General features: G+C 35.6%; 1 protein-coding gene across 1 annotated transcript in view; it reads left to right on the top strand.

The window, feature by feature from the left end:
• Window positions 1–212: 212 nt before the first annotated feature.
• The window catches only part of LOC124369812 (homeotic protein Sex combs reduced), a 72,446-nt gene continuing 55,374 nt past the window's right edge, over window positions 213–17,284 (top strand). Inside the window, exon 1 of the mRNA XM_046827925.1 lies at window positions 213–1,161. Within this exon, the coding sequence (XP_046683881.1) occupies window positions 453–1,161 (709 nt within the window). The 5' untranslated portion in view covers window positions 213–452. The remainder of the gene's footprint in view (window positions 1,162–17,284) is intronic.

Genomic DNA, 17,284 nt, shown 5'->3' on the forward strand with positions numbered 1-17,284 from the left:
TTAGTAAAAATAAACAAACTAGATCGTTAAGAAACAAAAATATTTAGCTAGGAAGTGAGGTGATAAGCAAAGCAGGGCGTTCGGGAGGAGGTCCCTGTCGCTCGGGGAGGAGCGACACTCGCGGACAAGTCTCCCCACCAACCACCCCCCACCCGGCCACTTCGCCCAATCGCAGAGCCTCAGAGCCCCGCAGCGCAGTCGACTCTGGGCGGACTCGGACCGAAAACACGTCAAGCTCTAGAGCAGTGCGCGTCGTCCCGTTGTCATAAAACATTGGCTCTGACAGTTCGTCCGCGAGCGGTCTTATCGATGATTATGCGGTCAACAGGTCCTCTGGTCGTCTTCTAGTTCAGTGCAAAGTCGGTTTCCGCTTCTCTTGTCACAGTGGAACTATTATGTAACAGTGAAAACTTTTTTTCTGTGTTCTATTCCCGAATAGTTTAAAACTTAAAATGAGTTCTTATCAGTTCGTGAATTCCTTGGCGTCCTGCTATCAGCAAGGGCAAGCCGTGAGGTCCGGTGCCTCCCCTGTGGACCCTTCACATCCTCAGCACCCTCAGGCGAGCAGTCCGGGGTCGGAGTACTACAACGCTAACCCCGGAGTCGTGTCCTCGTACGCTCCCGGAGGTTGTTACTCTCCACAGCAGTACGCGGGTCAATACATGCACCAGTCCGGGGACATGATAGACTACACTCAACTGCACTCTTCCCATAACCGGCTGGGAGTGGGCCATCTGCAGCCCTTGCACCACCACACGGTCTCCTCTCCAGGAGCTGTCTCGCCGATCCTCAACAACAACACGACAGTGACCAACCTCAGCTCCAACTCCTGCAAGTACGCTGACTCCACCACGGCAACGACCAACGTGTCGTCCCCTCAGGATCTCAGCACAGGAGGTCAGCCCGCCAGAAGTTCTTCTCCCATAAAGTCCACACCGGCCTCCTCGGCCAGAACTTCGGCTTCTGCATCGGCTACCTCCCCTGCGACGTCGGCAGCCCAGAACTCGTCGACGGCTGCCTCGCAAAGCTCCTCCTCTCCGGCTTCTTCGACATCCTCGAACTCTTCGAACACTGGGAATAATTCGACCTCCAAGACGGGAACTTCTGGAAACCCGCCCCCACAAATCTACCCTTGGATGAAGCGAGTTCACCTTGGCCAAAGTAAGTGCCTAATTCTTTTTATTATTTCGGTAATCCCGTAAAAACTAATACGTGTCCGTATGAAAAGCTTAAGGACTATCTGAACAATAGAGTTCAAACTCAACAGTCGCAAATAATGATAGTTTTATGGAACTTGCAAGAAACAACTCGTATTTAGATTCAGTATTTAATTATAAGATTTAGAGTTCTATGGTGACTGCTTAAGCATGAATTCATTCAAATTACTCGTTAAGTAACAGAGCCAATACATCACTGCTATTATATTGTATGGTTTTTTTATGAACTTACCTCCTCAAGTCAGAAATGCTATTAAAATCATATATTGTTTATTTACATTTGAGATTTTGAAGAAATTATCAAACATCTGCCTTCAAAACGAAATAAACTTTCTTTTTATGTATCAATTCTTCAGTGATACTACTTTTTTGTTTGTTTTTTGTTCCTTCCCAATATTTCTACTACTTTATGCAATAATATAGGTTCGCCTTCAAAAAGTCTTTTAAAATCTGAAATATTTATACTTTTAAATATAATCGCTAACTTAAGAACTATTTCTCTACTAGAGCAAGGTATACAGAATAATAAATGCAAGTGTATCGGTGAGGGAGTGCGCTATTGACCTAGATATTATGTGAGAGACCATAAATTACAGAGGGTAGTCACCCCATTCACCGCAGGGCCACAATAAGGGCGATTACACGGCTCTCCCGGCGAGCTCCATGGCCATTCACTGTTAGCCCTCTCTTGTCTTTCCTTCTGTGTCGATTCCGCAGTGGTTTCACCATGTGTTCTTGTACCTTTTCGTGAAGAGAGAGACCCCGCGAGTTTAAAGTTAGACTTTACGAGGAAAAACAGTTTTTATAGACTTATATATATGATACAGTTGATTGATAATGTTATAGCGATGTATCATATCAACTGCAGTGTTCGATGTAGGAGGCGTGGTTGTTTACTTGTTTTATGGATTTTTATCAAGATAGCACGCACATTTGGAGATCAATTAAAAATATATTAGCATTTGTTTCCTTGGCATTTTGTGTTAATCAAAATGCTTCATAAGATATCTTTTAACAAATATACTCTAAACAAAACAAGATTACTTCACTGGAGCCTTGTTTTGGTTAATTAAAATATAAAATAGTTTAAATTTTATTATTATACTGTTCGCAGTGTTAGCTAGATTTTAACATAAAACTATAGAATTGTGTACACAATAGATGTAGGTAGGCATAACTTTAAGTTTAAGCGTTAAAATTTCAGTAAGCTCAGAGTCTTTGCCTAGAAAAAGAAATAAAATTGTAAAATTCTGAATAATTTAAGTAAACTTAGAACTTGGTAGAGTTCTACCACGCATTGAAGTAAATTGGACTTTAATCACGTTTCACCTTATTTATGGTAAACACATGAACTGTAACACCTCGAATTCCTAGGAAATCGTAACTGCATATTGAGCAGATTGTGGCCCAGGTGGGAAAATGGAGCGATTATTAGTTACGAAACAAGTAATAGACCATTAGGAACCACACTCCCTTAACGGTGGACCACCTGCGAAGTAGCTCCTATAATCGGTCCGATATATCGAAATAAGCGACCTTCGACCCAGAATTACAGACTGAACTACCTGTCTTTCCCAACACTTGGAGTGGTCACGAAACCACATACTGTGTTTATGGGATCGGCCCAAACATTTAACTCAAAAATTATAATTTGTTAAAAAAATATAAGTATATTTAGTTTTAACTATATTAACACATAACATTTTTTAATTGCCTACGTTTAATGTGAACTTGCTCACACATATATTGCACTGAACTATTTTATTGTAGTTAATTTATAGTTCTACTACAAAAACTTTATAAAAAAATGTATAGCTAACTACAAAAAAATTATTGGGAATTATTTTTACCAGTTGCTATTAAAGTAAATACGTGTTGAGAAAAATCATTATGTAACTGTACATACAGTGCGTTTTTGTAAGTTTTTTTTAATATAACGTTAATTATGTTATAGTGTTAGTTTTGATTAAAATATTATTTTACTTATCAGAAATGCGTGACAGTAAAAAAATATATTTTACTCGAATCAGCTATTTACCGAAGGAAATAATTTTTATTGCCAGTATTTATATTTTTATTCCTAACTATTATTAAAAACGAACTTTTGCTACAGGACGTAAGTTAAACAGGTTTTATAGTTATTTTATATTCTATGTAGGCACGAGACGTTGTTGACAATAAGTGCATTACTAAGGCATACAACCAGCTAACAACAATGGTACACGAAGGCATTACTTACAATTATCTAACCTGTACTATCTCATGTCCAGTGACATGTCACGCGAACCGCTACTTAGCCTATCTGTTTTTGCGTAAGCCTAATTAATTCTCTAATTATAACCACTTAAGCTAGCTAGTTACGTCTCTGCGTATAAAACTGCGTTCTGTTGAGACCTTCGGTGAAGATACTACTCGTTAAATATTTTAAAATAAAGACTAAAATATTTACTAATCAGAACAATGTTATAATAAGGATTCAGTTATTTAAGGAATAAATAAATACAATAACTTTAAAATGTATATAGTAACATAGACTATGTTTTATTTGCTAATTTTACAAAAATAATCTAACATTAATTTTAATACTGTATATAAGATTTTAAACAGTGTTTTAACTGAATGAACAATTGTGAAATTGTTGATTGTTGATGCAATAAAGAATAAAGAAAGAATAAAGAAAAAGAATAAAGAAATAAAGAAAAGAATATTATTATTATTATTATTATGATGTTACATTTAATTACTAGTTATCGGTTCAATGGGTTAAAGGTGTTTTATTGGAGCAAGTGTTTTGAAGATATTTAATGACTTACATGAAAGGAATACATTCTGATGAACAAAGTGAGTAATTCTACTCTAAAATGCAATGGAATCAAAGTTGAAATCTTGCAAATGCTCGTTAACCATTAATAAGTGACTACGAATCCATTAATCAATGGGGAATGCATCGCTGCTGGGGGTCATATCCCATAACTTTCCCATTAATTGGGAGAAAACTCGGCAGCTGGAAGTGGGATGTTAAATTGGAAAATAATCGCGAAGAGGCGGACACAGCGCCTCCCATTTCCGTATTACTTGCTCCCAGCGTTAGTCCCGGTCTCCGCTATGTTCGCGCTTACTAGAGCGCTATACCTCCTAGTAATGTTGCCTACCGTGAATACATTTCAGATGATAACACCAGATAGTAAAAATCAATTTAATACCTATACAATAAAAAAAGTCAGCACTTTTTATGGAATCGTTTTTCTCACCACCGACGTGTTTATGAGACAAAACAACATTCAGGTCCTGATTGAATGGAACAGAACATGGACACATAAATAATAGCCAAATTATTTATTTTTTTTACATAAAGTACTTTCCTATAAAAGAATATTTTTATGTTTAAGAATATGATAATTAGGCACACATCCTAGCTCCATTTAATGATCTTACTTGAATGTGTGGGCACGATTATCTTAGCCTTCAAAATAAGACATAACCATTAAACAATGTTAATCATGTTTATTACTGTAATATTTAGTATATTAATGAGTCCTGGCAACAACGAAATTTACAATGCCCTGACTAAAATTTTTGTTGTAAATATATTAGTTCTAACTATTACTTGAATTACTTAGCCTGCTGTAAGAAAACACGAGTAAAATGTTTCCAGAAACTCAGAAATGTTGTTGGAAGAACCCCCACAAGAAATTTTGAAACCCTCCAAAGTTCGATAGTAGCCTATTAGATGTACAGAGCAACAAAATCAGCCTCTCCCGGCCAGATCTGGCGCATCGTCCCAGATGATTTATCCGGTAGCGGGGCCCCTTTGAGGTTTTTGCACCGCATTACACGGCCCCTAGGCGGGCTGTGTCACTGACGAGCTTGTTTTTAGTCCATCATGTGTTCGTGTTCCCCATAGCGGACGACGCGGCGAGGCGAGCTAACACTGGGACTGGGACGTTCACCTGATTTATTGCGCAGAAAAACCTTAATAGATATTCAGTACTGATATGAACTCGTCGAAGAAGAAACTGTTCGGATACACGATTTTCATGGGGGCAAGGAGTTTAGATGATGTCCGGGCGATTTTAAATGAATGCAATTCACTTCTCGAATGACATACATGGAACATTCTGAAAACTTCACTAAAGATCATCCACAGGTCCAAGTTTGAGACTTCTTGTCTTGAATATGTTAGTTACACAGAGTTTAATCATGGTTATGAATTACCAAAACAAATTAAAAGTATTTTAACCAATAACTTTTACAAATATAGTAGCTTTAGTTATTTTAGTTTTTCATTTAGACATTTTACAGCTAAGTTAAGGAATCCTGTATGGAAATACTACTTGAACAGGTTTCCTTAATCATGCAACATTTTAAATGTAGGAAAAGAACCATTTATTTAAAATTACTGCACAGTAACTCTTCTGAGTTTTCTTAATTTATAATAGATATATAACTGAGTGCAGATCTCACCTGCTCATATTAAATTACTTATGCATGTTAAACTTTGTGAATAAATTAATGACTGTGAATTCATTATTTCGAACTGTTTAGCCATCGAATATGAGACTAGATTCTGTTTTCTATCTGTACAAATCCATACGCTCGATAAAGCCACGAAAGGGAATTTCAGGCGTAGGCTCAGGGATAACTTCTGGTTAGTCATTGATTTGAAACAAATGGCACCCACTTCTCCGGTAGACGATGAGACGTTCGGGCACGGGAACGAGTGCGTGTCCGGGGATTACAAAGAGCTCGGAGCGCCAATTGATTCATTCGAGCCGGAGTTTCGTTCTGACTGCACCGGCCATTAACAGGTAACAAATCATGTCAGGACAATACCAGCTGAGAATTATGCATTGTTTAGTATCGGTTTGAATTATACGGCGCGGGCCAGAACCGGTTGGAAGGGAAAACTACCGCGCGCCCGGCATGAATTATTGTGTGTCTTTTAATATTGGCATAATTTGCAGCGCAAGTGTTTTTCAGCCTCTAAGCCTCTGACAAATAGCCCAGTAACAATACCCTGTCGATACCCGCCGTGGCCGGCCGAGACGGCTTCATAGCTCTGGCGGTAGCGACTTGGGTCTGCAGTTTGTGCAGCAATTTACTCTCTTTCTCATGATCTCCTCCACGGGATCCTTGATGATAGAGTTTCTAGAAACCGCTTGACAGGCTGTGAGGAATGCGCTATTATCGTCTTCGACTCCAGACAGCTTTGTATCCTTAAAGGTCACTCATGTATTTTCAGTGTAGATCAGGCGTAACGGAATCTGAAACTTGTAACTACATCTACCCAACAACGTAAATAAATCATAGCGACACAAACACAATAAAGGAAGTAATGTTCCCCTGTATATTTCAAACTTAACGATCGATACTTTATTAGTCAAATTGGCAGGATCTACCCACAGAATATATCGTATCTTTTTCAGTTCTAGTAGTTCAGGATCCAAGAGCAAACTGTAAAAGCACCACACAATCTAGTTTTTAAGTGATTTGGGAAGTCTATAGAAATTCACATAGGTATAAATAAGGTTATCCAATAATAATTTGGTTTTAGATCATAAAACGTGATCAGTGCCAGTTAGTCACGCGAAGACCAACTATTTAGCTAAAATGGTGACTTTTATTTTATTTATCTTCTTGACTGACAGTGTTATGCCTAACATTTATTTGTCTGACGGTCTCTTTTAACGCGTGCATATAGCTTAAAAAATCATCTGAGAAAACAATATCATTTGATACTTATAATCCTGTTGATAGCTTCCTTTTCTACGGTCAACCATCAAAACAAGAGCAGATAACGATCGATTTCGTTCTTAGGGGAAATTCCTCTATCGACTCCATATCGATAAAACTGGATATATGCTTGTACAACGCAAATTGGGTCGCGGTGTAATGCCTTACTGCTATTCCTACTTTCTATGCTATGTTCCTTAAATCCCAACCCATAGAATCTAAATATGCTATTAAATAATCGTAAACATGTTATTAAAGTTAATAGTTAAAGCAAGGGCTATTGCATCGCGGATTTGTGACAGTTTCATTTTAATCTCCAACGTTACCAATCAGTACATATGCAGTATTAATACTAGAAGAATTTCAAGTGGTATATGGCATGTGCAAGTCAATGCAATTTTTATTTGAAAATATTGGTTAGACAAAAAATGAGTGCCCACTTTTCAGTTCTGTTTATCTTCGTAGTTTCTGTTTTCTTTTTTAACTAACACTAACCTATTCAAAGAGAGAGTAATACCTTAGGTCTTGTAAATTTATGGTAGTAGCAAGCTAACGAATATGCAGCATATGCTCTCGTGTAATTGTACATGTTGCTACAAGGACATATCAATTAGTGACTTTTTCTTACAAGTTGGATATTTCTTCTAAGTCGTGTCCTTAAAAATACAATAGCTGCAAATTTCTTCCTTTGTTACTAACATGCTGTTACTCTGAGGAATAAATATTATGCTGAACGTTTACTGTGATGTTCTTTGTGAAATTGAAATCCCCGACCGAAAGATCCCTTATTTAAGCACAATAACCATCAGACCCTGGTCATTTATCGTGATCCACATGTCCGCCTATGTTAAATTTGATTCTTTTTTTCCCGGAAAGATTGTTTGGACAGTTGTGGTGTATCTGAGAGTTTGGCGAGCTTGTCGGCCTCTCTGCCCCTAGCCTTAGCCACCAGATCCGCTGACAGCGTCTCTGTCTGTCAATTGTCTAATTTACACACGCTGCCCTGGCGAGTCACCAACGCCAGTGAGATTCAACAACATTTATTTTTACTACTCGGTGTGGGTGGTAGGCCACATTTTAATATCGCCTGGTTAGTCTTTTAACGGTGTTAAAAATGGGTTTTAACACTCCATTAATGTTGACGTGTAAGTATATTCGTCAGACATTGTGTTATATGAATGTTTTGATTTACACAAAACTTTTTCCATGCAAAGCTCACCACTTAAACAAAAAAAATATGACATTGTCTGGGTGAATGAAATCAAAGCTATAACGTACTCAGTACAAAAGAACCTTCTCATTTTTAGATGCAGACATTGTAATACTTCTGTAGTCAATAAAGTTCATCTTTAAAGGTGAATTTCTTCCCCCATAGCTATGCAAAGGAATTAGGAAGGCAAAGAGGCACATTTTCATAATATTTAGTAGTTTATTTCGTAATCTGATTTATTAAACTATTTCAATATTATTTAATCCGGCCACTTCAAATGCTACAACTTTTGTCCGTATGACAGCTTAACTTCATTATCAAATTTTGAAATGATATATATATATATATATATATATATATATATATATATTTACAGTTTTTAAGAAAGCCTATTTATAATTTACTCATATCTTAAATAGCTAACAGATGTATAACATTTAAGTAATCGCTGAGATGTCAAATCACAAAGATTTATGGACGTTGGACTTGTTAACACATTTTGCTTTGTATTAGTTTAATGGAAAAGATCGGTCTCATCTTGTACACAAAATATATAGTTGTATTTGATCGGAACGAAATATGTCAAATCTAACTCAATGTAAGTCGTTCGATTTCATGCACGTTTTATGAAAACGGGTTCACCTCGGAAACCCGGCTTGGCTGCAATCACAAAAGTTTTCCTTGCATAAAACAGTTTTACTAAATAGTTCCAATGGCCCGAAGGAGTTTAGAGCGAACTAGTAATCGATACCAAGGTAATCATCGATCCTTGACGGCGCGGCGGCGGCAGTCGAGCGAGCAATTTTCAAAATAAGATCGAGATTTGTATTTAATTGGCTTCGTAGCCGGGGGCCGTCTGGATTAACATGTTACTCCAACACACCTCCGCAGCCATTCCTCTTCCTCCTCTGTGTTTATGTCCGATTTGTTGATACGCTCGCCCAGGTAACTCCGCTGCTAAACACTTAATGTCGGCTTTGCTCCGGAAACCTCACTGTACGGTTTCACCGTTATGATTCCAAAACTGAGACTTCAGCACGGTAAAGTCCCCGCAAATCATACGTATTTCCAATATACCCCTTGGCACTTATGAAGAAACGAGGTGGAACAGTTCCTAAATGTGATAACTAAACGGTAAAGTCTTTGTTGAGTCCGGCAGAGATGTGGATATGACCTTCAAACTCAGCACCAGATGGTCAGAGATGCTGTCTCAATTTGCAGACCCTGGATAATTTGCAGGTGCTATGTAATGAAGTTACGCGTTCAGTGAAAATCAACTCACATGATGTATTAATTTTTTACGTGATAAAATACGTATTGTAACTGAAGTACTTAAAACGCCCTAAGATTTGATGGTTGTGATATAAACTAAATATTTATTTATTTTTTACTTTTTTGTAGATTAATAAAACTCGATATCAAATTTTCCAACAAAATCACACCCCTAAAAATAATACATCTATTATTGTTTAGCTGTGACTGACGTGTGTTATCATTCTGTAACGTTGATAAAATATTCACGTTACAATGATGCAACTTTAATGTAACGATTTGACATATAACATGGTACATAAAGAGGGTAGACTTCTTGTTAAGGTAACCCAATCTTATATCACATAAATCATTGTATTGACACTACGTAAGGTAGAAACCAAATCAGTCACGTTGCAAGAAAATTGTTCAAGGAATAAATATACGTCGTAATTAAATTTAAGTTCAATGGAAGTACTACAATATTACTTAGATCTCCATTGGATGATGTGACCAGATAAGGCTGTGTGATCGAAATTGTTTTGTATAAACGTAGTTTGAATTTCAGCTTTTTATACCTTCCATGAAAATGTATACATAAATATACATAAGCAATGTTAAAATCAGGTCTCAATACAAATCACACATAAGTTTAAGACATAAATTAATTCACAAACGTGAATATAACTTTTCTGTGGTTTTCCACATATTCCCAAGTTTCTACGTTATATGTCTACAATACGGTATGGCATGACCAAAATTTTCTACTGTTTGAGAAACATAATTATCTTAAATGACTGTGGCCATGAAATTAAAAATACATAAGCCTACTGAAATCAATTGTATTACCTGAAAGATTGTTGCTGAAATATCTTAAAATGTATTTGTTATAAGTTCTACACTGTTTATTTCTATTTTTGTCTGTTTAGTAGTGTTTTAACGTCCTATTTATGTCTTTAGGTTTTCAAATGAGGTATTTTTATTTTATTTTTTATACTAATTTCTAATATTTATACTAAGAGTATTATTAACCTAAAATGATGGCACAAGTACTTCTTCCTGGTAATAATATCAACATATGAAAAATTTAACTACGAGATAAAACAACAGAACAGTAATCTTTTCTACTGCTTAAATTAATAGAAATAAAACTCTCAATGCGGCATTTCTCCTGTTGGCTCATTTTATCATACGATATTTATAGGAGTGACTAAACGATATCAATTTGTTAACACTTCTCAGTTCTGGGTCAAATATTATTACAACACTTTATTTGCAATAAAATATAGCCACGTGACATTTAATCTACTCTTTTTGCCTTAATTGCCAGTAATTGAATGATATCGACTCAAACTTTGTTGATAATACTAAAAAGAACAGTTTTCGCACGAAGAGTGTGTATAATTTATTTTAAAATTGCCCACCCTTTGTTCTATGTTAGTCCTAGGTTATACTATTAAAAAGGCCTTACTTAGTTTGGAGAAATCGATAGAACCTCAAAGAATGCATTGTTTTTGTCTAAAGTACATCCGATGATCAAATATGAACGGTTTATTAAGTTATATCATCAGCAAAATGTTATGTTAACATCAAATATTTGGTGTTTGGTTATTAACGGATTTATTTAGTTATCAAAAGTTGTTTCCTGATTAAAAAATCTACTAAACCTAATCTTTAATATCAAAAGTCATCCTTCTAGTAATGTTTGCAATTTATAGTGTTGATAATGATTTTTTAAATATACATATAAGCATGTGTGTGGAATTCTATTAATCTTTTGCAAATATCTGGACAGTGTGGATGGAATCTTCCAGCTGTAAAAAAACCTTCTTGAATATTCTTTTTATAAGTTGGCCGATTAATATATATGATTTGTATTCTGTAGCGTAAAAAAGGTATAATCCAAACGACTTAAAGGAATGCAAAACAGTGTGCCTCGTTTTTTTAAACTGTGGCATACAAGGACTTGTGTTATAGCTTTTCATGTTGTGCATTGTATACCCGTACTACCATCTGAACATTTGTGCCGGTTGTATAAATCCCGAAATCTCATGAAATAATTTATCGTGGTTATCAACAACTACCCATATTGACGGTGCAATTGTTACATCTACATGATGGAATTGTTTTACATCTCGTACATGAATACAGTACTGCATTAAATGTTAGATGAGGCACCGTAAAAGTAAAAAAAATATTACTTATGGAATAAACTTGAAATACTCAAGCAGGATTTTCGCGATTGATAGGCATTTGAAGATGGAATTCTTTTAAAGAGAGGCCGATTTCCTTTGACCTTATTCTCCTTGTCCGAGCAGGGTTTTTATACAACAGAATACAGAGGAGAGTCGGTACAGTACAAGTTTGACATTACTAAAATACACATAGTAATGTATATTGCTCTATACCTAACTCAAATGCAAAGTCCGACGTCAAAAACCGTGCGGCGATCGTCGGCTCTTATCTTAGAACTCTTCGTAGGACGTTTTTTAGGATATTACCAGTAATAAAAATAAGTGTATAAGTAAAGATTTGAAATTTTAAAACTGTATCTTATTTATGAATAACATTAATTTTATTAAGAAATTGTATTTAAGAAGTAAGGAATTTTTTTAAATGCCCTCTGAATAAATTATATATAGAGTAGTTTTTAGCTACTTTTTGGCCAAGTTACAAAATTGTCTAAACTTCTTTCTTGAAGCGTTGTTGTATCGTGTAGTAATCAAACCAAAGTTTTCTACTATTTGTCTTTAGAGAAATTATCTTAATGAAATATGAGTTTTTTAATAGCACAAGCTAAAATTGATCGCACTACCAGAAACTATCTCAAACCTGACCAAAGAAAGTCTTGAAAAATCTGGAGCGAGCTTGAAATTTTGTTTCTGTGCTTTCGTGCTATTCTACCGGTCCCAGTATTAATTATTCTATGTAGTATAGTTGTTGCGGCCCAAAGAACTAAATATAAATATAATATTTGTTTTTGAAAGTATAATTAGTTTTATACCAGTACCCATTACGAATATGAATTATATATGGTCGCAGACTGTACAGCATAACACCAGGGTGTGCTTGTAGGTGTTTGTTTTGTTATTTGTGATGGCTATCACATCAAAGTGGCATTTCACGTTGGCTGTGAATGTGGTGGAGGCCAGTTCTAGCATACAAGATTTCACAGATATCATGCAACACTGAAACCCCGATCAAGTAGTTATTCTTTATGATTATTCTCCATGTTGTGGTGGAGGCCAGTTCTAGCATACAAGATTTCACAGATATCATGCAACACTGAAACCCCGATCAAGTAGTTATTATTTATGATTATTCTCCATGTTGTGGTGGAGGCCAGTTCTAGCATACAAGATGTCACAGATATCATGCAACACTGAAACCCCGATCAAGTAGTTATTATTTATGATTATTCTCCATGTTGTGGTGGAGGCCAGTTCTAGCATACAAGATTTCACAGATATCATGCAACACTGAAACCCCGATCAAGTAGTTATTCTTTATGATTATTCTCCATGTTGTGGTGGAGGCCAGTTCTAGCATACAAGATTTCACAGATATCATGCAACACTGAAACCCCGATCAAGTAGTTATTATTTATGATTATTCTCCATGTTGTGGTGGAGGCCAGTTCTAGCATACAAGATTTCACAGATATCATGCAACACTGAAACCCCGATCAAGTAGTTATTCTTTATGATTATTCTCCATGTTGTGGTGGAGGCCAGTTCTAGCATACAAGATTTCACAGATATCATGCAACACTGAAACCCTGATCAAGTAGTTATTCTTTATGATTATTCTCCATGTACGTTTCTTTAACTACCATAACAAAGTATTATATTTAAACATCGTGTCATAATTTAGATATTTATTGCATCACCGCTATTTTACGACTTTATTAAAAGTATTTTTGCCCGTTAAAAGTTTTCTGTTTTTCACTTATATTTCTAAACTGACATTTCGTTCTACACATTTTAAAATTTGAAAAATAATGTTTTAGTCGAACTCTCATTATATTAAATACTAATCCCGCTTGTGTAAATAAATACCTTAGAAATGGGTCCATTAATATGTATCAATACAGTAACTAAAATATTGCTATCTTTTTAACAGATTAGCTCAACTTCTTGAGTAACGTTCAAATTATTTTAATTTATGATATAACCAATTTTTCATTATTAGTTTACAAACTTCAGAGAATAATGACGTGTTTTTTATACTTTTTATTGTGAAATTTTCATTAGATTGTACATTTTCCAATGTTTAAAAAATTAGTTCCCACAAGATTTTTTACGAGTGTTACATTTTTTCTTTTTCCGAGCGTTTTATGGTGCCAAATGAGGGCTGGCGAGCGATGCTATCTGGAGCTGGTGTAATTATTACCGCCGGCTTGTAATATCTGCACCAAGTGCTGCCTGCTCATCTCCGTTATCGCGAGATCTAGCTACCGATCTCCAATCCTCAGATAATGGCTAGGCATTTATCAATCATCTCCTGATGCCTGTAATAGATGTCAGAGGCTCCAGACCTCGCCGCTGCGCAATTATCAACTAAACTAAACAGCCGTGAAAATGCATTTGAAATGCACAAACTACGAGACATTGAAGAACTGCATCGTTCGGACCGCGATCGGCAGATGAGTGATGTAAGACCCCACAGAGAGAGACCGCAGATGCGGTCCGAGTCGCTGTGCGGTTGTGGTTGGTAATCACACCTTGCCGATGTTAATTCTGGGTCAGGGATAAATCGTGATCAGGGATAATGTAAGCCGTGGTCTTCACGCGTTGTCGATATATACTGCTCAGTCTCCTGTGTAAACTTGCATAAGAGAAATCCAGCTTCCAATTTTATTTAATGTTCTGTAATCTTTAGTAATATAGGACTAACCTGTGGCCCAATAAATGGGCAAAACAAGGCCAAAATGGTTATCGGTCTCTTCTTAACAACAATGTAATAAACATTTCAATGTTTTTCAGTATTAAAAATTAATACTCGGATTTTAAGTCGACTCGATGCGTAAGCGAAGGGTAGTAAAATGATTTACCGTTTAACTCATTCTTAGCTGCATTTTCTCAGGCCAAGTTTAAATGATTACAACGAAATGCATAACAGTTCACACGAGCCTTTGTGGTAATAATGTGAAAAACAATAACAAATAGCAAGTACTTTAGGCCGTAACTACATCAACTCCTTCACTTTTGGATGAAACTCTACGGTTTAGTATGGAAGTTTCAAATATTTTAGACCCGGAAGTATAATTATAGATGAAGATCTATAATAATTAAGACCAATTCTGATTATTATTCTGGTATGATAAGTGATAAAAATAAAATTGTATATACTTTTCAGTTTCAAATTAAAGTAGTTATTAAAAATACGAATTAGCAATGTATATTGCACCTATAAAAGTCGTACGAGTCCATGTAGCATTCTTTAGCTTTTTATTGGTATTTAGGGAAATTTCTAACATTACGTTTTGCGAATGTTAGTAAAATTGGGATGTTAGTAAACTAATAATCTGCATTTCAATCTGTAATCGTTTTAGATCTTAGTGAGTTGTAGTAAGTGTCATATTATTGCAAGACTTGGTTAAGGCAAATAAATTGTTTATTGCACTTAGGCTTGAGATACTGTTTTTAGAAGATTAGTATCTTGCGATAACTCTAGTATTCCTGATTGTATTTTGCAGTACTTATAACCGATCGATACTGATAACATATGTTCTTATTTACTACCTTCTGTGTACAAATAGTGATTCCATAATGTTTCAAACATCTACGACTTAATGACTCATGTCTGGGCTATGACACACGAGCATCATGTCATTGTTTCACTCATGTTTACTCAAACTCTTAACCTACCCGAGTTCTTAATAGCCTTAACTACATACTTTAAAATCATTTTTCATTTAATATAATTCTTAGCTAGTACAGAGTTGGTGGCTACAGCTGACTTCAAAGATTATTCAGATACCTATAGTTAATTAAGTTGCGTTTCTTATTTATGAAAATGTTTAGTTTTCTCCTTAATTCTTTGCGAAAAATATGTCAGCAAACTCTTTGGTGCATGAAGTTATCGGAATCACAAGCATAACATATGTTGAATTCGGTATATAAGAAGAAAATATACAATTTTATTTATTTATGCATTTCTCTTCGGCAGACGCATTCTGAAGTGTTTACACCTTAACAAGACAACAATACTGATATTAATTTTCAAACATTTGGATTTAAAAATGGAAGAATTACGATTCCAATTTTTTTGCATTTAGGTGTTGGAGCTCGATAATAGGTTGGTAATTACTTCAAAAAGTTCCAATGTTTGTCATAACTCTTATGAACCTGTTTGGTGTATTTCGTATTAAAAATGTTAAGCATTTTAAAACATTATAATTAAATATTTTGGAGAATACTTTTAAGCTGTTTAAAAGACAAATATCGTAGTACTTAATCTTATTGGACATCAATATATAATATACTTTATCGTATTTGTAACTTTTAAAATTTATATATTTTTACAAGTCTACTAACGAGCAATTAAATACTGACCGTTACGTGGCTTTAAAAGTATGTGTAATTTTTAAGTGTGATTTTAGAATCGAAGCAGCCTTGAATAAAAATACCATGGAATAATTTATTAGCAAAGTGGTATAAATAATTTATTGTACCAAAATATTTACCTTTCCTTTTTCATAAAAGTTGATGGAATATTGATGAGTTCCGCTATAACCATATAATATGAATATTAGTTTGTAAAATAATTAATTACTGAAATTTGTGGTATAATAAACAACAATTAAAGTCCGAGATAAGTATTACTAACTAAAACCAAAGTTTATGATTTAGAATAAAATTTTGATTGATCTCAATATGTTTCAGTGATATTTATTGGTTGAAAATATAATGATACAAAGAATTGCCAAATTAGCATCATCTAGATGACGTATAATGATAATTATCTTTTTTATTGACTCTAAGTGTGAAGAGCTATTTAACACTAGTAGACACAGGTAAGTGTGAGTAAAAGATTGTTCCTATTGTATTGGACTTACACAGGGTTAAATATGTACCATAACCTTCGATTCTTACTAGAGCAGTGGTAAATAAGTAATAATCAACATCGTTTTTAAAATTTGGGATATTAAGGATAAACATACAAGTATGAAAGCAGACAGAATTTCGAAGTGTGTCGTTTCATTTCTTTACTCTTGGTAAAGTTGAACTTTTTTGGCAATGTAGAGACGAATTGGTTAGGGAACGCATACGTTTTTCAGTCTTTTAACGATTCATGGGTGAGAGTTCTCTCTTCGTAATTAAAGAAGTAATAGTCGTGAGGAAATTAGTAAACATGGGCAGCAGATTTTTCGGTAGGCCACGCCGAAACCCGACCTGGTGCGAATCGCACGTCCCACGAAGTCAGCAATTTGGGGAATGGCGCCACCCATTTCAACACGTTGGTCCTGCAATTATGCGAGGCACGTTGATGTACAGATGACGAGACGGCATAATGATTACACAGCCGTCGGACGGGCGAACTGGCAGCACAAGGCATCATGGGAAAGGCTTGACCAGGCTCCCGATCTCCGAGGTTCGTGAAAGGCCAGCACTCCTGCACGATCAGGATATCACCTGTGTCGAGGGCTCGGTGGGGGCGAAGAACAAAGACCGACTGACCACGGCCGCTGAGTTGACAATGGCCGCTGATAGACGGATAAGTCAGGGTTAATGTCTCAATTAAATCTGATACTTGGGTCAATTAAACAAGAACAGGGAAGGTAAACATAGATCGCTCGTGAGATAGGCGTAATGTAAGAAATAAATTAGGGAGGTGTTGTTTTCTGAACGCGTTCTTGTGTGAGATTGCC

The sequence above is a fragment of the Homalodisca vitripennis genome, chromosome X (genome assembly GCF_021130785.1).
Source record: "Homalodisca vitripennis isolate AUS2020 chromosome X, UT_GWSS_2.1, whole genome shotgun sequence".
Classification (NCBI taxonomy): domain Eukaryota; kingdom Metazoa; phylum Arthropoda; class Insecta; order Hemiptera; family Cicadellidae; genus Homalodisca; species Homalodisca vitripennis.